The sequence below is a fragment of the Solea senegalensis genome, linkage group LG4 (genome assembly GCF_019176455.1).
Source record: "Solea senegalensis isolate Sse05_10M linkage group LG4, IFAPA_SoseM_1, whole genome shotgun sequence".
Taxonomy (NCBI): Eukaryota; Metazoa; Chordata; class Actinopteri; order Pleuronectiformes; family Soleidae; genus Solea; species Solea senegalensis.
In genome coordinates this window covers 18,751,866-18,777,629 of record NC_058024.1, presented here as the reverse complement: position 1 = coordinate 18,777,629, position 25,764 = coordinate 18,751,866, and the positions used below count along the sequence as shown (strand labels likewise).

Genomic DNA, 25,764 nt, shown 5'->3' with positions numbered 1-25,764 from the left:
GCAAATGTGTACAGATGACATACATTAATTGTGAGTAGTCAGATAAAGATTTAATTCTAAGTAAGTACACTTATACGTGTCCACTGCTGTTAGTGGAGTAAACAAAACCAGGTCAAGTGATGGAGGAGCTGCCGTGTGAAAGCTGATTTTAATATGAATTCAATTCACCCGTGGACATGACATTTACCGTCATGTGCACGTTTACTTGACTTTAATACAGAACTACTAAACTTCTTGTTTTTTTTCATTAAACTTTAGCACGCATACATGAAAACTCACAGTGGTGTTAATGCAACACTCATACATCTGACAGCAGTATAAGGTCAATACACACACACACACACACACACACACACACACACACACACACACACACACACACAAGTGGAAAAAGTCAACATCCTGTAACTCTTCTGCAATCAGAAGCTGACTTCATCCTTCATCCAGCCTCTCTCTCTCTCTCTCCCTCCCTCCCTCTCTCTCTCTCTCTTTGAGAGTGTATGTGCGTGTGTGTGTGTGTGTGTGTTGGTCAGCGTTGCGTGATTGCACCTCGTTACGGCAGAAAGCAGCCGGATGGTGATGGAGGGAGTGTGTGTGTTTGTTTGTTTTGTTGATATCAGTCAGACGTGTGCATGTGTGTGTGTGTGTGTGTGCGTGCGTGTGTGCATGTGTCTGTGTGTGTGCGTGCATGTGTCTGTGTGTGTGTGTGTGTGTGTGTTGGGTATTGCCTCAAGTTGCATTTGATGGTTGCACAGGAGAGCAATGAAACCATGGACACCCACACCCACACATACAAGACCCACTCCCCACACTCACACGCAACCTTGAGTTAAAATAAAAATGAATATTTGATGCTTTTTATATATTTACATTGTTTAAGTAAAGCTGTGAATCTTTTCTCATGACTTCAAGCTATTCATGCAAACTATACATTATTCATTACACTTCATACATTTCACTCTCTGTATCAAATACACTGTGATTTTATGTCATTAAAATTATATAAACGTGTGTTCATTTTTACTTACTTCAAGTTTATAGTATGTTATACTATACTTCTAATGCACTACATTTACTTCACCACATTATGTGTCAGCTGCTTTAATTAAGAACTATCTTCCTAAGAAGATAAAGCTGTGAGTAGAAGTGTAATGATTAGTCAATTAGTTGATCAACGCAAAACATAAAGCGCAGCATTGGCGTCTCTCTCCACTGGTTTCAGCTCCTCAAATATGTCAGAAAGAATTACTTTAAATTACAAAAAAGAGACATAACTATAACCATTAGTTTGGGAGTGAATGGAAATAAACCAGAAAATAAGTAAATGGTTTGTTTCTAATCTTGATGACCAGTCAAGATAGATAGATAGATAGATACTTTATTCATCCACAGGGGAAGTTTACCACTCCAGCAGTATCCACAAACTCAAAATAAATAAGAGACATGCAATAAGTCCACTGCAAACACTACAGTTCATCCATTCATATGAAAACCTTTTCTGTCACACCCATTCACACACTGCAGCACAGGAGCCAGGAACAGTGCTATTGCCCAGGAGGGACAGGGATCAACCATCCAACCTTCATGTTGTAAGACAACCTGCTATATCCACTGATCCACAGCAGCCATAACTGATCTTGTTTCTTTTCAGGCTGTATAACACACTCTTTAAAAAGTCAGCCAACAGAAGAGAAATCTATCAAATCAATATTTACTGTGTCTACTCGTGGATGCAACTTCCCCATGCAGTGAGGGATCAATAAAGTCTAATCGAATCTAATAACCAGTGGAAACACAGAAATTAAGTGAAACAGAACCAGTTCTGTGACAGTGGATCAGTGGTAAAGTGAATGACCTCTTTTAACTGGAAGACTGTGGGTTTGATTCCCGGCTAGTTTGAAGCAGCGCTGAGTGGTTGTCGGGACAAGAGACACAATATATAAACACAGACGATTTACTGTTGTGTATAAGGCTTAAAACTGGGTGATTTTACAAAGAACATCGAGGACCAAAGATGGTCTTAACACATAGTGTGGCAGATGAGAGACACATCATGCTGATTTTACTTTGAAATTTAGAAGAAATGGCAGTGCTATTACCTCAGAACTGACAGAAACCTGTGGGACTGAAGAAAAGTCTGGCCAGAAGTGTTTCCAATGTGGAAACAAAGCCAAGGGACTCATCTATACATGAAAACCGGAGGTGCAGAGAAAAAGCAGCAGGTGCTCTGAGCACCTGAGTCCACACATTTGAACTATTTTAATTTTTTTAATACCTATTTATTAATTAATGGTAATAAATAGGTCACTGTTTTGTTTTGTGCCTGTACTGGGTAAAACTGGATGGAGAGACAGAAAATTAATGACATACAGCAGCTGGGAATCAAACCACAGACCCCAGGACACATAAACCCATGTGATGTGTTGTCACACTAATCACCAGGTTTTAAATATCAGTCATGTGTTATAGCGACACTGCCGAGCGTCACGGTTTCACAGCTCAGAGCTGGAAAATAACATTACCGATCACCGTCATCGCAGCTGGTTATTTTCAGATGTAGGATTTTTTTTTACAACCGATTCCAATTAAAGTGAAGGGGTCAAAGTTTAGGTTCCATCTTCACTCACATACACACACACGCACACACATCGAGTCATGTCACAAAAGATGGAGTCATCATGCCGACAGCAGACGTTACTGCTGGTTTCATCACAGAGACAATTCCATGCTGGCCTCAATGTGTGTGTACATAGAGATATACCCCCCTCCATCACACACACACACACACACACACACACACATGCAGTATTTAAGTGTGTTCTTGTCTCAGTTTTGCATCATCCCTGGTGACCTTTGTGTGTGTGTGTGGCGAGAAATTACAGGGGAGACTGAATTAAAGAGGCTGCGACAAGATCTGGTTTCTGGTAACTATGATGACTATAATGAGTAATAATAACATTATTGCCTTTTAGTAAGGCTGCAAATCCCTCTAAATGTGTTATTCGTAGAGTTGTTGAGATACATTTGTACATCCTCAGAAAAATTGATTGAATTAAATCCTGTAACTTGTTTTCCCGTTGCTACAAATTAATGTACTTTTGGGTTTGTAAATAAAATAAAACATGTTTCCCACCACAATTATTATTATTTTGATTTTTCCCCACAATTATTTTAAATGAAATGTTATAAATAACAAAAATATGTGCAGTTCTTAGAACTAATATAAAGTCATTAACCCTTAGTGCTCATGTGACAAGGATCTGTGCCGCAGGTGCGTCCATGGTAAATTGCCATGGGAATAATACACAACTCCTTATATGGCCATCCTGGGGGTGTTTATAGGTCACATAATCAGGCAGGTTTATGTGTTATTGAGTCACAGTCATGATTCATTTTATGTCACATTTTTAGCAGCGATATAAAGTAGCAATAATTGTGCAGAAGTCACAAAATTAGACCGTTTTTCTTCTTCTTCTGTTTATAAAAATGAGCCAAATGAACTTTGACATATTTCCATATTTCACAAATTCAATCCGGTTTTAAACATTTTGAGTACCTTTTGCACAGGTGTGTTTAAAAACTTAGTGAAATTCTAAGGGTGTTTCTGCATGTTCTCCCCGTGTGTGCGTGTGGGTTGTCTCCGGGTTCTCCAGTTTCCTCCTACAGTCCAAAAACATGCAGATTTGGGGATTAGGCATTAGAAATTGGACACTCTAAATCAGTGGTGTGAAAGTTGCGGCCCGGGGGCCACATCTGGCCCTCCAAACAATATCAAGTTGTAACAAGTCATTTCTATTTGTTTTTATTTTTAAATTAATATATTAATTTTGCATCATAAATATGTTTTTTTTTATTGTTGCAAATTAAAACAACCACTTATATTTTGAAATTGTCCAATCCAACTTTATTTGTAAAGCACTTTAAAACAAACAGTGCTGTACAGAATAATGGATAAAAGACAGAAGAAGTGCATATAAAAAAGGGAATTAATACGGCATATTGATATGTCATTTTGAGCTCATAACGTCCACCGTTTCTTTTTTTTTTACTTGACTTGCCCCAACTGACCAGACGAGACAGTCCGTGGCCCACAGGTTATTTGAGTTTCAGACCCTTGCGCTAAATTGACGTGGAGTGTGAGAGTGGATGGTTGTCTCTCTGTGGCTCTGTGATGGACTGGCGAGCTGTCCAGGGTGTGTGTGAATATAATATAATATACAATATTGTTGCTCCTTATATCTATTGCAGATGGAAATTCTGGAGGGCAGCAGGATCTCAGTCCACTCATCCTGATCTATGATGACACAGAGTAACCAGTATCACTGTTGGGGCCAAATAGGGAACAGCAGAAGTGAAATCCAGCGTTAATGATGTTTAGTGGAAATGTAAGAGTTTGTAATCATGTGCAACATGTTTTTATTTGGGACTAAATTCACTTCCTACTGCTCTTATGTTTGTGTGCGAGCAGATGAAACACAGCTCAGCAACATGGAAGGGAATGGACTTTTCCTCTTACTGTAGATATCAAAGTACTGTTTTACCTTTTCTGTTACAACAAACTGAAAATGTTACTGTGAGTTTGCTGATTTTTAAACTGCACTTAGCAAAGACCACCATGTGCAAAGACCCCGGCAAGGAAAGTGCTCAAGGATATTTTTGTCTTGTGCGAAGCACCACAGGACTTTAACTGTTCTTAGTCAAATTTGAAACTCAGTGTGATACCCCCCGAGGCTCCATAGATCAGGAGAGAGCGAAAGAGCGCAGGATAAGGCTCTGAGACGAGACAGAAGGTCTAGCCACGGGAAGTGGATTTAAAGGTGCAGCTTGGCTTAGGTGGAGCTAGTAGCACAGGTGTTTGACAGGTGGCAATCCAGAGAATGAGGACAGTAGTGAGTTAGAGCAGAGAGAGAGAGCAAATGTGCACACTTTTTTTTTTAATTTTTATATCTGTGTGCACGTGTGTGTGTGTGTGTGTGTGTGTGTGTGTGAACGCGTGTGTGTTTGTGTGAATGTGTGTGTGTTTTGAGTGTTGTTCTCAGTCTGTGTGTGTTCTTGTGGCAGGCCATAATTGAGTCAGACACTTGGCCTCTGATTTCATCACGTTGGTTATGAAAGAGACAGTAAAGTTTCTCCTCTCTCACACACACACACACACACACGCACATGCACATGCACACGCACACACACATGCACACTCACACGCACACACACACAAAGAGAGCAAGAGAGAGAGGAAACAGGGTTCCTGCTCCTCTGTTTCTTCAATATTTCATCATGTGGCGTAAAAACACGCCAACCAGTGAAGATAACCTGCTGCCGGTATATGAATGTGTGCATGTGTGTGTGAGTGTAACCAGGTCAGTCAGGCTCTTCACCTGTTGCTTGGAATCTGTTCAGTCAGAGCAGAGCTGGTTATGCATGCACACACACACACGCTCACAGTCAGACACACAGCAAATCTACATAATGAAGATTTCCTGTGGAGCAGCAGGTGGTTCCTGCAAGGATTAGTCACATGTCCACACACATACATTGAAGTAATCATTCCTTCTGTTCACGCCGGCCCGTGCAACACTCTCTCCTACAAGGCTGTAAATAGTGACACAGACGTAAAGCGTGACACAAACCACTGACTCGCTGAACTCTGAAATATGTCATTATCTTAGTATATATATATATATATTCACTGGAAATGTGTATTTTCTTTATTTCATTTAAACATTATTAAACCAGGAAGTGTACCGAGTAAACGAGACATTGACCCCTGTGTGTCCTAAGCTTCCTTAATGGGAAGGAACATTAAAAACAATCCTGCATTCTATCTTAATGAGCCCATACAACCTAGTTGAAATCTATTTTTGTCCACTAAGTTTGTGGTGAAGAAAGCACTACAAAACTCTCAACAGGAGAGTCAGATGATTCACGCTGTTGGTGTTGGCGTGAGTCACTGAGTGATGTTAAGTGATGACATGGATTTACTTAGAAATGTCTGCTGTGAAAATAAATTTGTAAATATATATAACGTGTGTTGTAAACAGATGAAGCCCGTGCTGCTGTGTTTCCATAAACCAGTGTGGTTAAAGAAAAAGGGCTAATCTAAAAAAATAAATGAACAAATCTACACCTGCTCAGGCTTTTCCAACGGGACACTGAGGCCTGTAAACCGCTCACTCTCCTGCACCAAAGTCCACAGAGATTCAGAAGATGTTGTGGGACACAGGTCTGGCTCTACTGCTGCCTCCTTTTATAACTTTGTGTCACATACGTACGTGTTCTGAACAAAGGATTTCAAACAACAGAGTCAAAAAAACAAGTTTGAATTAACAACTCTCATGTGCGGTGATGTAAAAATAGTCACTTTTCTCTGTGGATTTTACAAACCTCAGTTTGTAGATAGGTAGGTAGATATAGTAGACATATTACAGAAAGAAAGAATGAATTATGGGTTAGATTGAAAATGTCTCAAACTATGATTATTAACTCATGATTTAGTTGTAAATATTCACATTGTAGATATCTACAGCTGAATAATAAAGACATATCTCTCACTCATGAGAAACTTTATACACTTAAATAGAAAAAGTGACGTAATTCGTCCTGGGAAGAATGAAGTTGTGTAACGTTCATTTCTACGAGGAATAATCTGGAATATGCGCATCTGTAACACGTGTAACATTTCCAGACGATTCCACGTTAAATCAGCCGGCCCCTGACTGTACACTCATTCCACAGTCTCGTGTGTTGTCTGACGACGGATCGCTCAAAGATTGCAACATCGAGACTCCGCCCCTCTGGATGACGACATCGCAGGAGGAAACAATGTAACCAAACAGAGTCCAGGTCCAGTCCTGTGAGTCCCCGCCAGTCCCGCTTCAAGTCTTAGAAGTGAACAGGGCCAGAGGAAGCCGGAGTCCGGAGGACCAGACTTGACTGGACCGACACAGGAACTTTTGTTTCTAGCGCTCACACGGACGGACAGAAGGACCCGGGGACTCGGTCTGACTCCGCTTTGTTCGCTTCAGCTCCTCACAGAACAGAAACGACAGACACACACATACGTGTACGCACACAAAACTACTTCCAGTTTTATACCGTGTTTAAAATCAACATTTTCGGGGTTTTTTTCTTTGTACCAGTCTACACTGTTTGTCCGCCCGAGGAACGAACGGGAGTTTAACAGTTGACTGACGGACTGACGACAGGTTGCGCAACTGACACAATAATAATCAGAAGACAAAGACCGAAAGTATCAGAGCTGCTGTTTCCATCCGGAGTCAAACTTAGGAGAAAAGTTTCATCAGCCAGTGCTTCACAGACGAACAGAGGCAACTCTACTGCTGCTGCTGCTTATCTACAGGTTTACTGCGCAACAACAAGGTAAAAGTGAAACTGTTGATACTGTTCTCACATCCTGTACATGTAGATTCTCTTTGTTATGATAAAAGTGCATGTTCAAGTTAATTCAGAGGCGTCGATGTGTGCAGAGTCACCTCAATGCACGATATTAGAAACTACAGGGGTTCTTTTTAGTACTTAATACTACGTTTCATAAATGAGTCACACCTTCATGCATATTATTTCAAACGTTTACACATAGTTTTTAGGTTATAAAAATAAAAAAGTGTGGGTCCAGATCCAGTCCCCAGAAATGTTAATTTAAGATAAGTAAAAGTTAATTCTCAACAAACATGATATGTAACTGGACTTATTTTGTCTAAATACTTTGACGGTCAACATTGAAGTAAACACAAAAAAAGAGTGTCACAACTGAGGAGGACTGTTCGATTTGCCTGAACGTTTTAGGGTAAAACAAACAAATAAACAAACAAACAAACAAGAAAGTGGACCCTTGGGCACAACTACTGTATTTGTAAGAGTTGCAGACTAAAGCATTAGCCAGTGGCACCTCATTGTTTTCATGACGTAGATTTTCAAACTAGTTTCACTGCAGCACAAGGAAGTTCACGCACAATGACTATACAATAAATGACGCTGAATCACGCGGAATATTAATGACGTCACAAACGACACAAATGTTTCCATCGATACAACTATGACATGTTTCATTAACATCAGTTTAAAACTGTCACCAACCTGGACTGTTGTCACACGGGAAGAAGGCAGGTGGGATTGAGGCTGTTGACTCCGCCTTCTTCTTCTTCATGCTGTAGCAGACACTGAGGTTGATCACAGCAGGTGACATCTTCCTGAGCTCATGACTAAACTTGGTGCTCATCCAGCGTGTTGTTGACTTAGAGACGCTTCTCTGCTTCACTGCATTGAGTTTTATAAAGCGGGAATCTAACTTTGATATCGCTGTCATATTTCTGGCCAGTCTCGATGTTGTTTTTCTTTTTAAAAACTTGCAGAGATTCACAGTTTCGGGAAATTCAAACCAGCAGAAATCACGTCACTGTGATCACATTTGAATCTCATGACCCGCACCTGCTTTGCACTGCTGTGTGTGACATGATTGGCTGATTGCATAAACAGGTGTACAAGGGTTCCTGCTCGCTCTGCACTCCATGGTCACTTTATTAGGTACATCTTTATAGCTGCATGTACCTGCTGAAGTTCAAACTTAGCATCAGAATGGGGGGAAAGTTCAGTTCTGAGTATTTCAACTGCTGATGGGCTGGGATTTTCATGCACAACCATCTCTACATCTACAAAGAATGGTCTGAAAAAAGAAAATATTTGGTGAGCGCCACTTCTCTGGGCAAAAAATGCCTTTGTTCATCACGCCAGGAGAGCTCAGACTGGTTCATATGATAGACAGAGACTCCTGTTTATAGCTGGGTTGAATAAGCAGAGTTTTAATGTAAGTTATTGGTCTGTAAAAAGAGCAGAACAGGGGGCTAAAGATGGTGGATATTTGTAGACCGGGCAAACTATGATATAAACAACAAAATACTTTCAAAGAAGGATGAGTTCATTAAAATAAAAAGTAGTTTAAACCTCATTACAGTGACACACCTTTCTTTTTAAATGGAATGCTGGATGAGCGATTGCACTTAAGCCACAACATATATTATTTTTAGAAGCTTTTATTTCTGCGAGTGCGTGTTTATCATCGGAACTTAACTGTAACGTCATGAGAAATCCACGAGCTGCAGAGATGAGACATCAAACAACTTAGTTTCACTATGTCCGTTTTTGTGTGTGTGATGGAAAATGACGTTGCCACGGTGACACTGTGACTCACATTGTTTCACCAGAGAAAGCAGGGTTGCCCAACACCAGGTTTTCACACAGTATAACCACAACAGCTGCAGGCTGTGAAAAACTCAGTATAAGTCACTGTGTGTGTGTGTGTGTGTGTGTGTTGGGGTGGGCATGTTGACTGTATTTAAAGCCTGTTTAAACTATAAACTGTTGTCCTGTGATGCAACAATCTGAAAGCTGTAGTGTCTGTCAGCTTACAGGAAGTTGCATCATGAAGCCTATAGACACATTAACTGTAACACGAGCAGCAGAGACGGAACACGGTGAGACGTGATGCCAACATAACATCTATTTATGTATTTGTGTGAGTTTTTGCAGTCGTCTGCTCTGACACAACTCACCTGTCAGGCCAGCAAGTCTCTACTGGAAACATTCTTGACATATATCAACCACTCTGGCTTTTACAGCGAGCGGTGAACAGTCCCAAGGTCTTCTATTCTGGAAACACTGTGAAAATACCAATACCTGTGATCTTTTCAGCCAGCTAGACTTTAACGTTAACGACGTAATAATTAACCCGATGTCACTTGTCTCACTTGTCAATGACAGATGAGCGTCACCTCAGCCAGATCCAGACTGAAGAGACTGTTGGACGAGCCCCAGGATCATTTACGGAAATGTAAAAAAGCCTGTCTGGCTCCGCCTCCTCTGGCAATTGGCCTTTCACCCTGCCTCCAACCCAAAAGTCCCGCTTCTAAATCAAGTCAAAAGAAATCACCATTCAGAGTGGGACCGTATTTACTGAATGAGCGCTGTGATGGGGAGGAGACGTACAGGGCAGTGCACGTACACACACAACAGCAGTACACCTGCCAGGTAACACACACACACACACACACAGAAACAGAAACAGAAACAGAAACTCATATCTGTCCGGTCACTATGGTTACAGGTGCTCCCTCTGCGTGGTTACCAGGAGCAGTTGGCTGCCTACGCCCAGATCGGTCACCACGACAACGTCTGCGGCTTGCTGGACGTGGTCATTGGCCAGGACAGCGCATTCATCTTCCTGCCCAGTCACCATGGTGACATGCATGCATATGTGCGTAGCAGGAAGCGGCTGGGTGAAGAGGAGGCGGGGCTTCTCTTCGCTCAGATGCTGAACGCCGTGAGGCACTGCCATCACCATGGAGTCATCCTGAGAGACCTGAAGCTCCGCAGGTTCGTCTTCACCGACAGATACAGGTGAGACGGTGCATACGATATTTATTAAAGTGATAGCGCTGGGTTTTTTTTTAAGTAGGGGTGTCTGAAGTCCAGATTAGTCTGTTGCACAAGAGGGGGACAGGAAAAACAGAACTTAATTCATTAGGTATTGTTTATAACAACAGAACATTGTTTTGCACCTTGATACTGTATGTCTTGGGTGTAAATAGTAATAGAATACTGTGACATAAAATCTAACAGTCAGAATTAACCTGATTGTGTGGTTTTTCCTCCTGCAGGACACGACTCGCCCTGCTCGGCCTCGACGACTGTGTTGTCTTGCATGGTAACCACGACGACGATTCTCTGACGGACAGACATGGCTGCCCGGCCTACGTTGGCCCCGAGCTGCTTAACAATGGGAAGGGGTCTTACTCTGGTCGTGCCGCAGACATCTGGAGCCTGGGCGTGTCTCTGTACACCATGCTGATTGGACGATATCCATTTCAGGACACGCAGCCTGCCGCGTTATTTGCCAAAATCCGCCGCGGAACCTTCAGCCTCCCCGATTGGCTGTCGCCACGGGCCAAGTGTCTGATTGGCTGCATGCTGAGGAAGTCACCCGACAAGAGACTGGAGGCATCGGAGCTGCTGATGCACCCGTGGCTGACCAATCCCTGCACGCCGCATTACAATGTGCACAAGACTGACCACAGCTCACACACAACACCACCAAATAAACAAGAGGACAATGACCAAGTTGTGCCAAAATGGACTCCAAAACACTAACACTCCTGCACATATTCACTCACATTTGTATCTCGACCCCAAGCGCCTACATTTTAACTTTGACCCAAAAAACACACACAACACAAGGGATATATTGACATTACATCACTTAGGACCAAATATAGCAAACTGCAGAAGTGAGAGCAACCCAAAGCCTAAATTCTGAAGCCGAACGCAGTGTGAGCTGTAAAAATCTCTTCAATCGTAGCTTCAAAATGTAAAAATGGTCACAAATATAAGCATGCATCGACACAGAGACAATCTGATCCTGGATTACTTGACCCACTTGTGCCTTCCTCTCTGTAGCCGTGTCTCAACTCCAGCTCCTCAGAAAGTGACCTCACCGAGGACTGAACATACTCCTTCTCTCTAAATAACTCCGGTTATAAAACACAGGACTCATAGTCAAGTCATCACTTACAAAACCGACGGTGTGTCCAGGTGCTCGTCGTAATGACAGTGAAGTGATGCGTCTAAATGTTAAACCAGGAATATGTGCGTCTCTTCTGACTGAATTTTATTTTCACAGCTTGATAGCATTACAGATAACTCTGTCAGTGTTGCATATCCATCTAACCAGCTACATTTGACCCCTTTTTTTAATGTTAACAAATCCCACAAGTCAACAGTAAATAAACAAAAAAAAAAGTCTTTCTGCACAGCCAGGAAAAACTATCACTTAATACAGAAAACACAATCGAGTAAAGTCATGTCATTGTGCTGTGGTTGATGTTTGACTCTTGGCCTCAACAGTAAATTTATTCTGAACATGTAACTGTGTCTCACACCTCTGTGCTTTAATGCTGTCCACTGAGACGACTGTACCCAGCTGTAAAACCACATAGACTTTGACCTTCAATGTCTTCAAAGGGACGGATAAATCCCAAAATCAGACTAACACAATGTTGATCTTGCTCTTGACATGGGTTTTGTTGACAATCAGGAATAAAAAAAGGTTGATATTTGACGTTGTCGGGTAAGCTGATTTCTTCCTCTGCGCAAAAGTCCCGGGGCATCAACAGCTTTTGTTGTTTTCATGTCTGTCAAATTCTGTCGTCATTGGCGTTTGGACTGGAATGATGTCACTGAGAGTTGGTCTTGCGTATGAGCAAACTGTCAAGAGAGTTTAACTCCCTGACAGCTTGTAAACAGCAGATATTTGTCCACATGAAATAGTCAAATATAGTGAAATAGACAAATAAAACCAGGTTTGACCAGACACATTAATTATCGTTCTAAGAGTAGTTCATTCTAAGTACTTGACACTTTAACCTGTAGTTGGAAAACCTTTTTATTTTAAAGCTTCTGGAAGCTTCTTTCTGGATGTATTCCAACAGAATGATTGAGAAATAATTATACTTTATTGTCATGACAGCGTTTCCAAAACATCAAAGCTAATGGTGGCCTAAGATGGAACATGATTTTATAGAACATGTTCTATAACAATATCTATATATTTATTTGGCCATGTATACAGATAATCAAGAAAGGCTTCGGAACAGTTGAAATAATGAAATCCAAACCCTAAATAAGTCAGTTATGGTCCAAATGCATCATAGATTGCATAACACGACTTCTCTTTAAGTATGAATGAATTGCAACAGGACTCCGTGTGTGTGTGTGTGTGTACTTGGATGTCACAGCCTGTGTGACGCTGTCATGAAGAAATAGGTTGATGACAAGAGCAACTGTGGTGTCATGATGCATCATCGCTGTCATCAGTGGCTATAGTGTTTCTTGGCTCTGTTTCAACACACCTGGTTAGACGGCTGTTTTTCCAGAATTAATGACAAGTTGATGAAGGCCACCTGTTTGTACACCTGTACTAAAGTGTAGCCTGCAATGGGACACGGCTTATTCCTCTGCTGAGTATTTACCCTCACTAGTTACGCCCTTAGATCACGAGGAGTAGTAAAAACACCAGGTAAAAACATCCATGATGCTGACAAATAAAAAAATAAAAACATCAAAGGGTCCGTTCTCTTTTGATGGCCCTGGTCCACTTCTTATGAAAGCAGAGAATCCTAAATACGTGTTTGTTGGTTGTCACAAAAAAAGGTTATCGTGAAATAACAATCATTTTTGTTCTTGTGTACAAATTCACACACAGACTTCTTGTGACAAACAAAGAGCGTGACTAACGTAGTACTGTTTCTGAAATGTCAAGCTGACAGTAAAATGACTGGATGAATGATCTAATATAAAAGCACCATGTGTTGAATTATTGTGGAATTTTCTTTTGTGACTACACAACAGACCTCCAGCAGCCGGTAAACTGCCTTAAACTCTTATACTGTATGACACAAACTTCACTTACTGCTGCAGAATAAAGATGTTTCATGTTTCTTCTGGTGCTCAACCTGCTTTAATTTCAAGTAGTAAAATCTCCAAACTGATAATGTAAATTATAAATCAATAAATGTATTATATTATTACATTCATCTTGAAACCCAAATTGAAAAAAAAACTTAATTACTTTAAATAACCCACAAAAACAAGTTACAGATCTTGAACCATCTGCTAAATGTTTAACATTACTAATAACTACGAGTAAATACAGTTCTATGTATTGTTTTTCTGCACACTCCCTTCCTCATTAGTATTCTCTCTCTCCCTCTTCATCGCACTGTTATTTCAAAGTTGTCTGAAGGCCATGTACAAAGCCTACTTTTATTTTTAACATGAAATGTTCACCACTCGTTCTAATATTGGCACAGCAGTACGTGGGATTGTAGTTGCCACGAGGTCTGCAACGCTCAGCCATGCAAACTCCACCCCAGAAACACGCCACAACTAAATTAAGTCCCACAGTTCTTTGCTCAAAGAGTAAATTTAGTTATCGCTTTCATTTATTTGCTCTTTGTTCATAACTTGTTTGTTTCTCTTGCAGAGTAATTAAAACCAAACTATATAAACTGTATCAGAAAGTGTTGATAAAATCCTAGAAAATACACATAATTGCTTGATAGCAGTTGTATTTTGTTTTTTTAATTTTATATTGCAATTTTCATTTTACAAAACTATGTTTTTTAAGGAAATGATTCAAGTATGTTTGCAGGTAGAGACATTAAAATAAGAAGTGGAAAACCGTACTGAAAATTACACAAAATGTTCAAGGCCTGTAAGACGGGAGCAGACAGGAAGTGAAGCAGCTGCTGGACATGGACACAGACTGCAGCAGTTTTTATTTTTGACCGTTGTGACTTATTTGTGTTAAAAACCACTCGACGGCAGATAAAATTCTGCAACTGCCAGTCGTGTTAAGAGCAGTGTTTTCTCTCTAATCCTTCATTTGTCTTCAAAGTATTTGAATAAAACAGAATCTCTGTTCTCTTGTCAGTCTGAAAATCACGTGTCTGCTCATTGGTCACCTCTGCAGATGGTCAGGAACCATGATCAGTTTCCATGTCATCAGTATAGTCGCCCTCCGAGCGGCAGATTTCCTCGAGTGCCAGCTCTGAAAGACAAGAAACAGGGAAACCTGAGTCTTTACGTCCGAGTCCAAGGTGACGTTACATGAGTTGGTCAGAAAAAAACAACAAGAAACTTAGTTATAGCAAAGGTACTGTAATTGCATGTTTCGGGGTGTGTGTGTGTGTGTGTGTGTGTACCTTCACTCTCACTCAGCTCAGGAATCTTCCTCAGCGTGTCTCGTACAGCGGGGATCACCTGGTCGTACATATGCAGCAGCGGCCTGCAGCTCTCGGAGAAGCTGCTGTGATGCAGCAGGAGCCAGTGCAGCAGCAGCAAACACTCCCTGAGCAGAGACGCCGCCGGGCCACGGCACCACGGCAACGAGCGGGAGGTGCATTGTTGTCGGGGTGAGGGCGAGTCTGAGTGGTCAGGGATTCCAAATTTTACTGAGGGTCAAAAACTGCACTTTTCTCAAGGAAATTGTTTGAATTGAAACATTTAATTGACCTGTCGAGTCTGTCGGCTCCTGAGAGCCACGAAGATCCAACCACTGACGATGGAAAACGATCACCACTGTCTGAACCAGCTGATACGAGACAGAGACTTATGTAAAATGGTGCCGCACAAAGTTAAGAGTCAATATCAATGAGACAGAGCAGAGAGTTTTACCTCAGTGTAACACTGACAGCTGCTGTTCAGGTTTGTTGTCCAGCTTTCTGCTCTCTGAGTCAAAAGTCTGCTCAACAAACGAACAACCTGACAAGCAATAAACAATATTAAATATTAGCTGCGGCTACAGTAATCGCAGAAAGACAGAAAGACTAGACAAATGCTTCACTGTGTGTGCGTGTGTGTCAGTTACCTTCAGGTCCAGCAGAGTCCAGTCTGTTTGTGTTGCCTGGTTGTCTGGTCGGATTCTAACATGCTGCAATAATTTCAAGAAAACACAAGGGTCTAAAGAAAAACAAACAAACAAAACAAATGGTTCAAAGTTAAAATTCAGCTGTGGTTCATTTTATTCAAAACAAATGAAGATGAAACCTGCACTGAGTCAATGTTTGAAGCAAAATATATGAATCTGGGTCACCACAAACTAAATCTGAAACACAAGCTCATTGGTGGACGCCTAAAACCTCACAGAATGGTTATGGTATAACAGCAATGAGTTAAAAACACTGCAGTGTCAGCGGCGTAGCAGGAAAGAAGCCTCACCGTGCTGAGAGCAGAGCTGTTGAGCCAGCGGCTGGTGGTCGGACAGTGACATGAGGACGGACACACACTCTGAAATCATCTGCAACCTGCTGTCTGCAGACAGACACGCACACACCACCTGCAACACACACTGCAACCTGAGAGACAGGGACAAGGAGAGAGAGCGGTTAGATGTGTCCAAGCATGAATGTACTGTGAACTAATTAGCCAAGCATCAAGTAATAGTTTTAGTGATAAGTAAAATTAATAATCAATAGTCATTTCTTTTAGTTACTCGGTCAAAAAATGAGAACTGTGGAGAAGTGGTGTGTCTTCAGATCTAATCACAAAAACCACATTAAGAGGAGGTTTGGGGACACATGTGGCCCAATTCCTTTACATGTGCAAACACATATCTGTCCTCAGAATGCTTAAAGACCACCTTCTCAGTTGATGGCATATTAATATTCATAGTTCTTTTTCTACACACAACCACAGTAACAATCAGACATCTGTACATTCAGACTCAAGATGGTCCATTAAGTTCCACTGCAAAAGTGAACTGAGGTCAGTAAAAAAGACTACAGCCAAATGCACACTGCTATGTTTTTGTTTGAAACTTCATAGCATCTGCTACATTTACGTCTGCCATTCGCTCCCCTACAACGTTTTGGAAAACCTCAGATGGAGAAGTTTATAAAAGCTGCTTGCTTGTTGTTTTAGTATGAAAAATAAAGCAGTGCTTTGGTCTGGACAGACAGTACAGACAGTAGAATATATGCAGTTGATTGATTGACTTAGTTACAGCTCAATAATCTGTAAATGAAATGCACTAAAAAGCTGTATTTTTAGTTTTATGATTTTCAAAATCAGCAGTGGTAACCTGCTGCAGGTCTGTCATCAGTAATTTCTACTCACCCCACTGACTGTAAATACGTGCAGGTGATTTACAGTCACAGGTTATTACATAACCACTGACAGTTAGTGGACACCCTGGTCAGCCACTCCTCCACCTCTAAGGATGCTGGGTGGAGCACGGTTCAAGTGTTGAATCAGATGTAAGCATGTGTCACCCTCTATGTGTGGCAAATCTTGAAGAATTGAAACAGACTGAAGGTCGTTTTAATGTTTAATCTTAAAGTCACGACCAACCACTAAATTAGCTTTTTTTATCAAAAATATAGTTTATTAAGTAGTATTCTTAATGAAGACCAAATCTTGGTCCTACTGAGGGACAATCTGATTTCTGGGGAACTGGTTAACTTTACGGCTAAGATTTGAATTATGGTTAGGTTAAGGTTGGGCATTAACTTCTTATGGTTAAGGTTAGGGATAACACTTCACTGTTTGAGCTGTCCAAATAATGGAAGTCAATTCAGTGTGCTAAGAAGAATAGCTGCACAAACCTGTTAGTACGACTGTGTTTGTACCTGTCAGTGTGAGTTTGTGGGGTGTTCTCAATGAGGACACGCAGTGTCTTCATGGCACTGAGGACAAGTGCCTCCTTCTGTGAGCTGCTGCTGCTGCTACTGCTGCTGCTGCTGCTGCCACCAGCTCCTGCTTCACACAGCCGTAGCACTGACTGAAGCAAGGCATTCTGGGAGCAAAGACCCACATCGGCAGCTGATGGCTCAGTCTAAAAAAACATAGGGAGGATTTCACAGCAATATTTATCTTTCAAAGTTCCAATATACAAAGATTCTGCATCAAGAGATATCAGGAAACAAATCGTAACAACGTAAATATTTAGTAGATAACTAGAGTAATGTCCACAGCAGAAAATGATGTCACACTTTTTGGTAGCAGGTCCAGCAATTGCATTGAAGAACCTCTCAAAACATTAGACCCAGTCTATAAATATGCTGCGTTCAAATGCAGTTGTGTTCACTTGACGAGCCAAGTCACTTCTTGTTAACTCAAGTTTAGCATGTCCTTAATACAATGTGTCTGTTGTGATGAGTTAATAAATTCCACTTTAACACAACAACAAAGAAAGCTTGTTCTTTGGCCAAAAAAAGGCTTCAGATAAGGAGAGAAATAGGACCAGAATTAATACTGAAGTGGTATTATTATTATTCCTGCAATAGAGCACTCCATGAGCCGTGACATGGCTACAAAACGAGACTGGCGTGTGTATAGTGTGTACCTTGAATGTGCCCTGATTCTCCTTCAACAAGACAGTTTCCACCACCTGAGGGAGCAGCACAAAGGTCAAATGTGTGACAGGTATATGATCATTAGCTCTGAACATTGCTGAGATTCAATCTTTTTTTAAGGTTGAACTTTAACGGGCAGATAAAAAAGTAGAAGAATACACAGATGTCATGATTCATAAAAATAAAATAAAACAGATTTACTTAAAACATGCCATGTTTTAAGATAAGTATTTTTTTTTATCATCACCTCATCACTGTGGGCCAACAGCAGGTAGAGAAGTCGCAGAGAAGCCAGACCAGTGTCCTCCACATTGAAACCAGCAGGAGCAGCACAGCCTGCAGGGAGCGAGCTGGCTGCTGTAGAGTCTGATCCTCGGCCTGCTGAGCTGGAATGGAGTGAGTCCAGAGCCCGGCAGAGACGAGACAGGTGAAAGTCCAGGAGTGGAAGGAGAAGAACTGCTCCAGGACATGATCTACACACAGAGAAATGTTCTTAATTTTGAGCTCAGATAACTGTTAGTAGCCCAAATCTGGTAATCATTCAAACTAAATGTAAAAGGTTTTCAAACTCAATAATCATGATAAAAATGTACTAAATTAATCATCAACTATTTTGATTGAAGGTTTTTTTTTAAAATAATTTTTGTCTTTGCTCCATATAACATATACTGTATATATGTCCAAGTTTGGGAAACACTGATCAACATTTTCTGACAGTTTATGGATCCAACAAGTACTTTATTAATCAGGAAAATAAATCGACAGATTAATCAATTATCAAAATAATCAGCTACTAGTTTGCACTAACACAAGACCCGATGATTTGTCATTTGGGCATTATAATGCTGCTACACCATTTGGCCAAAAGAGGGCTCTGATGTTCACCGAATAAATGAGCTTAAACTCTGCGTGTTGTTCTGGAATCTTCAATAAGCACAGTCATTATATTATAATACATACATTATACTAAAGTTCCAGTCAAGCAACTGTTCTTGTACCTGTTGTTTCTGCTGCTGATTGCAGTTGCTGTTTGGCTTTGACTGAGTGTGTTCAGTCCAGTTACAGCCAGACTCTGGAGGGGACTCAGAGCTGCTGTGGGACCGCCGTCATCCTGGACACTTGATTTTGCAACAGAGTGGAGCAGAAAACCTGCAGACAGGCCACTGAACACAAAAACACAACAACACATCAGCACATCAGAGTCAGCCATTTACAACAGTTACAACTCTGCATTTGGGCCACCATTGCTTCCACTGTTATTACAACATTAACCCTACTATCGTTATTTCTATAAAAGACACAATGGTGTCTGACAAAAGGTTAAAATACAGATTATATCATATTATATCAAGAGGATAGTTGTTAATATTGAGAACAAAATATTTCTGTTTTGGTGGATTTGGCGCCATCATGTGCTAACTGCCCATTTTGGCATTTTATTAAATTTTTTGTGTATCATTTCTGTCACTAGGGGTCGCTCTCTCTCTCTCTCTCTCTCTCTCTCCCTCAGAACTAAAAAAGCCTGGATGAGGGAAGAAATGTCTACAACAAATCTACAATTCCAGCTGCCAGAATGTTCACCTGGATGACTGGTCGATGTCCGTCAGTGTCATAGACAGTAAATGAGAGAGGCTGAGGCTGCTGGGAGAAAGAGGCGGCTGCAGTAACAACCCCAGTAGGATGCCACCTGCAGGGGAGAGAGAGATGGATGCACACATTCCGTGAAGTTGATGTGGGGGAGGATATGTTTTCTTTGCTCATCAATGTCATCGCGTGCAAAAAAAAAAAGCACTTGTACTGTAATTAATGGATAAATTACTTTTATGTTGTTTTAACTTAACTTAAGAATATTCAAAATGCACTGATGGGTTATTTATTTAAATAAACTAACTAACTAACTTTTTTGAAGAGGCGCAGCAACAACTGACTGACCTCGATGCTGCAGGTGTGCTGGCCTGACGGACATGAAGGGGTCTGGGTGAGACATTTCTTGTCTGTTGTCACTAGATCTGCTGCTGGACAATCGGTCTGCTGAAACACAGACATGATTATTAAAATGCATTAATCCTGTAAGTCCATATAAACACATCTGTTACACCTCCATAACTATCATTATCATCATCATCATCACCACGTCCCCCACCGTCTCTACGTGTCTTCATCGGCGTCTTCACTGGTGTCATTCTGGAGGGGAAATGGGCTCCAAATGTTTCTGTGGTGATGAAACCATTTCCTGTTGGAGAGGACGAGCTGTTGCCACTCCCATGATGCAACTGGGCGAGACTGCTCAGCACCTTAGGACTGAGAGTGGAATAAAGATTGTGATATTATGAAAGATATCTAGTATTACAATGTATGACAGCACGCTGTCACTGGTAATGTCGATGAACTATAATATTACATTAATTGTGACAATTTGTTGTCAGTTGTGCTGACGACGACGACTGACCTTTTTCTCGACATAGGCGAGGCCGTCTTGTTTCTATCTGAACTGTGCAGTTTGGATTTCATTTCATTCATCTCTGCTTCTTTAAACTGCAGCTCAGACTGCAGAGATTGAACCTGCATGTGAACAACATGTCTTCATCATGTTATTCTGAGGAAAGTATGTACTGTGAGTGTGTGTGTGTGTGTGTGTGTGGTTTTTGTTTTAACTCCTCACCTTCCTGTTAAGCTCCTTCTCCTTGTCACTCTGATCTCTCTGTCTCTGAGTCTCCAGCAGGATATGGTTCTGTCTCTGAGCCTCTTTCTCCTGCTGAGCTGCTTTCAGAGAATCCCTGAGGACACGAATCTCCCCGCTCTTCAAAACAATCTCCTCCTCCACCTCCTTCAGCTAATAACATGCATCCAGACATGTTTTTTTTTAATCCAGCATCACTTTGTATCTTGTACAACCAGAGCATAAATTTTAAATGACACCAAACTGATCACAAGTTTCCTCTATTTTGGAAAAGCACACATTGATCCATTACTGTTTATCATTTCATTCTACTACTAAGTCTGCATATCAACAAGTATTTTGGTACAGGTGTGTCTACATCACCAACAAATGTTGTATTTTTCGTGTAAAATTTAAATATGTTTATTTTCATTTGGTAGAAATTGAAGATAAGTGAACAACCACCTGATTGTATGAACTGCGTTTTTTCATTAGCCCAGAATGAGCCTTTTATGTGCATATCAGGAGCTGAGTCAGCTATACAGAGGCTGGCACTTTGGACTATAGACCATTGTTCCTTAATCTTGGTCCACGGGACCCACTGCCCTGCATATTTTAGATTTTAGTTTCCCTGCTCCAACACACCTGATTCAAATAAATGTGTTAATACCAGACTTTTGCAGAGCTTGTTGATGAGCCGACTTTTGAATCAGGTGCGTTGGAGAAGGGAAACATCTAAAACACGTAGGGCAGTGGGTCCCAAGGTCCAGGATTGAGGAAAAACTGCCATTTATTGTCTCTCTTTTGAGTTTTGATGATAACTGAAAGTGTTCTCCTACACACTTGGAAGGGAAGGGGGAGGTGAGAGATATGTACCCATATACAATAATTAATTTTCCTTAAATAAATCTATGCACCCAAACCCACAGCACTTTCCCTAAAATAAATATCAAATAAATCAGGAACACATTAAATATTTCCTTCTGATGGAATGGTGTAGCAATGTTGGAAGTTGGAGTTGGAACTATGTGATACAGTAAACACTGTACAATGTTGTTAGACAGTGATGATGGATAATCTATTTTCACATGTAAGTGTAAATAAGAGCTGAAACTATTTAATGGATGAATCAATTATTAATCGATTACTAAATTAGTCGACAACTATTTTGATGATTGATTAATCGGTTTGAAGCTTTTTTTCATGATTAAAACAAGATTTCCGATTGTATGTGTATTTTTCTTAATTTCTTTGCTCTGGATAACAAGGAAATTATTTAAAGTTAATCATTTTGGTTTCTTGACAAAACAAGACATTTGAGAACATCATCATTTCCAGGTTTGACGAACACCGATCAAAATTTGATAAGGTTTTCTGATATTTTATGGACCAAGCGATTAATCGATTATGAAAATAATCGTTAGTTGCAGCTAAAGTGTAAATTAAATATCAACTACATTTTTAGAATTCATAGGACACCGATTATGTAGATTTACTCAGTATCCTGCAGTATAATTTCCAACAGAAAACATTTGTTTCCAAACCTTCACTGCTAAACCTGTGTCATTTGAAAATTTCTGTAAAGTTTTATAAAGTGAGTCTCACCTTTCTCTTCAGTTCGACATGCTGGGCCTCCAGCAGACTGTAGGAGGAGTCCTCTCCGCCAAACCCAACCTGCTGCTGCCTGTTACCTTAACACATAAAACAACATACCACGTCAATATATTCACTGAAAAAAGACCATTCAGCCTAGCTGTTAGCCTTACTCTTCACAGCTGCTGAATACAGGATGCAGCAATGATCAGTTCTGCTCGAAACTCACCAAGAGGTTCTCTGGTTGGTATCCCAGCATTCCCTCTGTTGCTACTACTGAATCCAAACGTGTTCTCTCTGCTCTGCTTCGTTGTGGCTCTGCTCAGAGGTTTGCTCTGTACTGGGGATGGCCAGGCAGACTCTGTTTGTTTTGGTTCTGGTTTAGATCCATGTACTGTTCCTGCAGTGGCCGAGGTGATGGCCTGTGAGGCGATGACGTCGATCTCATCCAAGTCGTCTTGAGTGAAGTCCTCGTCATCTCCAAATGGGTCATCGAAGGCAACTGCTGTCACAACTTCATGGTTCAGTCCTCGAAGGCGCTTGGAGGGAGGACAGTTCATGCTGTGAGAAGAGACAAGATGGAGGAAGAAGCAGATTCAGCAACGGAGAGCTATGAGCCATGACCTCCATACAACTACTTGTTGTTGGGCTATGATAGCCTAGAGGAGTCGTCTTTCAGCTGGAATTTTGTGGGTTTGATTCCCAGCTCTGCTAGTCTACATCCCACGATGTGACTCCACGTTGCTCCTGACAGCTAAAAAATGTAATGCAATGCAATGTAAATGCAGATGCACTGTATGACCATGTGTCTGAATGGATGTGAATGGGTGAATGGCAAAACAGAAGTGTCATCATAACTAGAAAACTGCTATAAAAAAACAAACCATTGACAGTTAGTTGGTAAGAGAAGGAGACCTGTACTATGTAGCTAAAGGTTCTCAGAGTAATGCTACTTCAACCAAACTCAGGGAAGAGGGGTATACAAGCCATGTCAGTCAGTGTTTAGTAAGAAAAGGGATGTGTGTATGTATGTATACATATGTATATATATATATATATATATATATATATATATATATATATACATACATATATATATATATATATACATATATATATATATATATGTCATATACATCTTCCACATATGACAACATATATGTATGTATATATATATATATATATATATATATACATACAAACATATATGTTGTCATATGTGGAAAAGAAGATACTACAAAACCTGTCTATAACTGCAAACAATAAGACTTTAGTATTTTACAGAGCAGCTCTGTATCACTACCGCTAAGATAATATGGACTCATTTGTCACATTTTTGGACCATTCCTCAAACTTGTGTTTGTGTCCAGTTTGGTGTTTGCTTTCTAACACAGTGTTGCAGAGATGCTAAAACACTAAATGTAATCATCTGAACCAAATGGTTGGTGACTAAAACCCAAGTTAGACATTCTCTGCAGATCTCATTCAAAATTAACACAGTCTCACTTATGAAGAAACAAATTGCTAAAGCCTTCATCCGGTTGATTCTGATGAAGAATCTGAAGGAAGGTCTGAGTACTACATTGCTGTAAAGCAAAACCAGCCATTTAAGAAACACAATGACCCAACTCTATAACAAATACTGTACTCTAGGGCTGCAACCAACAATTCATTTCATAATCGATTAATCTGTTGATTGTTTTCCCAATTAATCATAACATTGGTGTTTCTGGAACATCTTGTTTTCCACAAACCAAAATTATTAAGTTTTAAGTATTTGTATAATTTTGGTATGCAAATCAGATGCCGATAAAATGAAACTTTGACACATCAAGTAACAAGGAAACAACATAACAATGTATTAACCAAAAGTTGTTATATTTTGTTCTGGTCAGACTTTATAGACTAAGTTTTGTCTTTATTAATGTGGCATGTAATGCATTGTCATTACTGCTGTTGTGATGTAATTGTTTGCTCTTACGAGAAGACTAGCATATTTTGTGTGTGCACTTTGAACACGGGGTTTTGAGTTTATAGTTTACAGAAAATTAGTTTCAAGAAACATGTAAAAAAAAGGGAAGTCGTGTTTCAGCTCTGACAGATACGATTAACATAAAGTATTGATTTCTACTTTGACCATACCTTAAGAGTTGTCTTGTCTCCCGGCGCTTCTGCAGCCGTGACTCCTGTTAGCTGTTAGCTCACAGCTAACAAGCTGTGATTCCAATGGACAGTTAGCCTACTGGGCTAACACGGCTAACTCCGTCACAGCGCTATTTGAGTAACAGGTGAATACTCACTAACTCTTTGCCTCAGCATTCATTTAAACAGCGAAATGAACGCTGAATACGGTATTCGGACAACACAAAGTCCACACTATCACACAACTGTCTCATTTAGCACAGCACTGCTGGGACCATTCAACAACCCACCTCACTGCTGCTGAATCTGACCAACCGCAACACTGCTCTGCCGCTTCAACCAATCATCAAAGCCCATGCTGTGAACTGTTGCTGTACAGGTCCCTGTTTGAGACAAACCGTACGAAACGCGAAATATTATATTATTAAAATACATTAAAAACAATCACCTGATACTATTATGATCATCATTATTGATACAAAACATCAACGCCGTGAACATTTTAATTGAAATGATTTTTATTCTTTTAACAATTATAGAATAATAACAGAGCTTGCTCAGCACTTCTTTCTCCTCTCTCATGTGGATTTTGGCAGATGGACTGTCAGATGGCACTGTTAGGAAAGATTTCAAAAAGAAAATATACAACACTAACAATAAAGCCCATGATTTACATGCATTTATTCATGAGTGAAATTGCTAGGACACTGTAAATTACACAACAATGATAAGGTGTGTGGGCTGAAATAGTAATATTTATTCATGTGTGTGTGTGTGTGTGTGGGTGGGTGTGGGGGGGTTAGTGGGTGGTGGTTAAAAAAGAGTGATTAATTCAATAAATGGATTTAGATCACTGTCCATTTGGTTTCTATATTATGTTATGCCCTTGTTACTTGATGTGTTACAGTTTAATTTTATTGGCATGTGATTTGCGTACCAAAATTATACAAACGGACTATCTTGTGTCACGAGGAAATCAAACCAAAACTGAAAAAATGGGATAACACTTCAGAAATCGGTTGAGGCAAATTTAAATTCAGTAATTAAATGTTGCCTCTGGTGACTTCCATCATGTTGGCAAGTAATTATCTGCCACAGATATTAACTGCATCTGTTTATTTGTCAGAGGTTGGCGCATGTATAAACTCTCCCCTTATAGAGGCTTCTTGCAGCTTCTCAGCAACAGTAAGAGCGCTTTCCATTTTTAGACAGAGACAGGTCTATGTGTCACATGTAAAGCTCTGCAGTGTGTGTGTGTGTGTGTGTGTGAGTATCTCTGACACATGCTCCCTCTCTCCTTCAGAAAAAATGTGCACTGCTCAGGCATCCAGGTGCATCTGTCATCATCATCATCATCATCAGACATGCACTCAGTCTTCACCACAGTAAGTAGCAATGCCACTAATACAAAAAACAATGAAATTGATTTTATGTATTCTTTTTTTTTTT

At 40.4% G+C, this 25,764-nt stretch overlaps 2 protein-coding genes across 4 annotated transcripts; one reads left to right on the top strand and one right to left on the bottom strand.

Annotated features, from left to right (window-relative positions):
• Positions 1 to 6,791: 6,791 nt before the first annotated feature.
• On the top strand, positions 6,792 to 12,127 carry trib3 (tribbles pseudokinase 3). Its single transcript, XM_044023840.1, has 4 exons — positions 6,792 to 7,377; positions 9,775 to 10,041; positions 10,118 to 10,410; positions 10,671 to 12,127. Exons 2-4 carry the CDS (start codon positions 9,775 to 9,777, stop codon positions 11,158 to 11,160), a joined length of 1,050 nt encoding a protein of 349 aa, XP_043879775.1. The 5' UTR covers positions 6,792 to 7,377; the 3' UTR covers positions 11,161 to 12,127.
• A 2,189-nt stretch (positions 12,128 to 14,316) lies between these two features.
• LOC122768107 (ATR interacting protein) lies at positions 14,317 to 24,621 on the bottom strand. Of its 3 annotated transcripts, none has more exons than XM_044023836.1 (18): positions 24,316 to 24,621; positions 22,403 to 22,734; positions 22,186 to 22,271; positions 20,584 to 20,754; positions 20,371 to 20,483; positions 20,065 to 20,222; positions 19,821 to 19,952; positions 19,503 to 19,608; positions 18,920 to 19,084; positions 18,169 to 18,394; positions 17,912 to 17,956; positions 17,196 to 17,401; positions 15,787 to 15,923; positions 15,437 to 15,528; positions 15,244 to 15,330; positions 15,082 to 15,160; positions 14,772 to 14,993; positions 14,317 to 14,617 (listed from the first exon to the last, which is right to left on the bottom strand). In XM_044023836.1, exons 2-18 carry the CDS (start codon positions 22,731 to 22,733, stop codon positions 14,544 to 14,546), a joined length of 2,430 nt encoding a protein of 809 aa, XP_043879771.1. In that variant the 5' UTR covers position 22,734; positions 24,316 to 24,621; the 3' UTR covers positions 14,317 to 14,543. The 3 variants fall into 3 exon arrangements, with proteins under 3 accessions (XP_043879771.1, XP_043879773.1, XP_043879772.1); XM_044023838.1 differs by having other exon boundaries at positions 19,854 to 19,952; XM_044023837.1 differs by having other exon boundaries at positions 19,821 to 19,949.
• Between the last annotated feature and the right edge of the window lie 1,143 nt (positions 24,622 to 25,764).

Coding starts and splice junctions, on each gene's coding strand:
- trib3 (XM_044023840.1), top strand. CDS start 9,775: ATGAGCGTCACCTCAGCCAGATCCAGACTGAAGAGACTGTTGGACGAG. Junction 10,042..10,117: donor AACAGCAGTACACCTGCCAG/GTAACACACACA, acceptor CTATGGTTACAG/GTGCTCCCTCTGCGTGGTTA. Junction 10,411..10,670: donor GTCTTCACCGACAGATACAG/GTGAGACGGTGC, acceptor TTCCTCCTGCAG/GACACGACTCGCCCTGCTCG.
- LOC122768107 (XM_044023836.1), bottom strand. CDS start 22,733: ATGAACTGTCCTCCCTCCAAGCGCCTTCGAGGACTGAACCATGAAGTT. Junction 19,085..19,502: donor GACATCGACCAGTCATCCAG/GTGAACATTCTG, acceptor TTTTGTGTTCAG/TGGCCTGTCTGCAGGTTTTC. Junction 18,395..18,919: donor ATCAGCAGCAGAAACAACAG/GTACAAGAACAG, acceptor CTCTGTGTGTAG/ATCATGTCCTGGAGCAGTTC.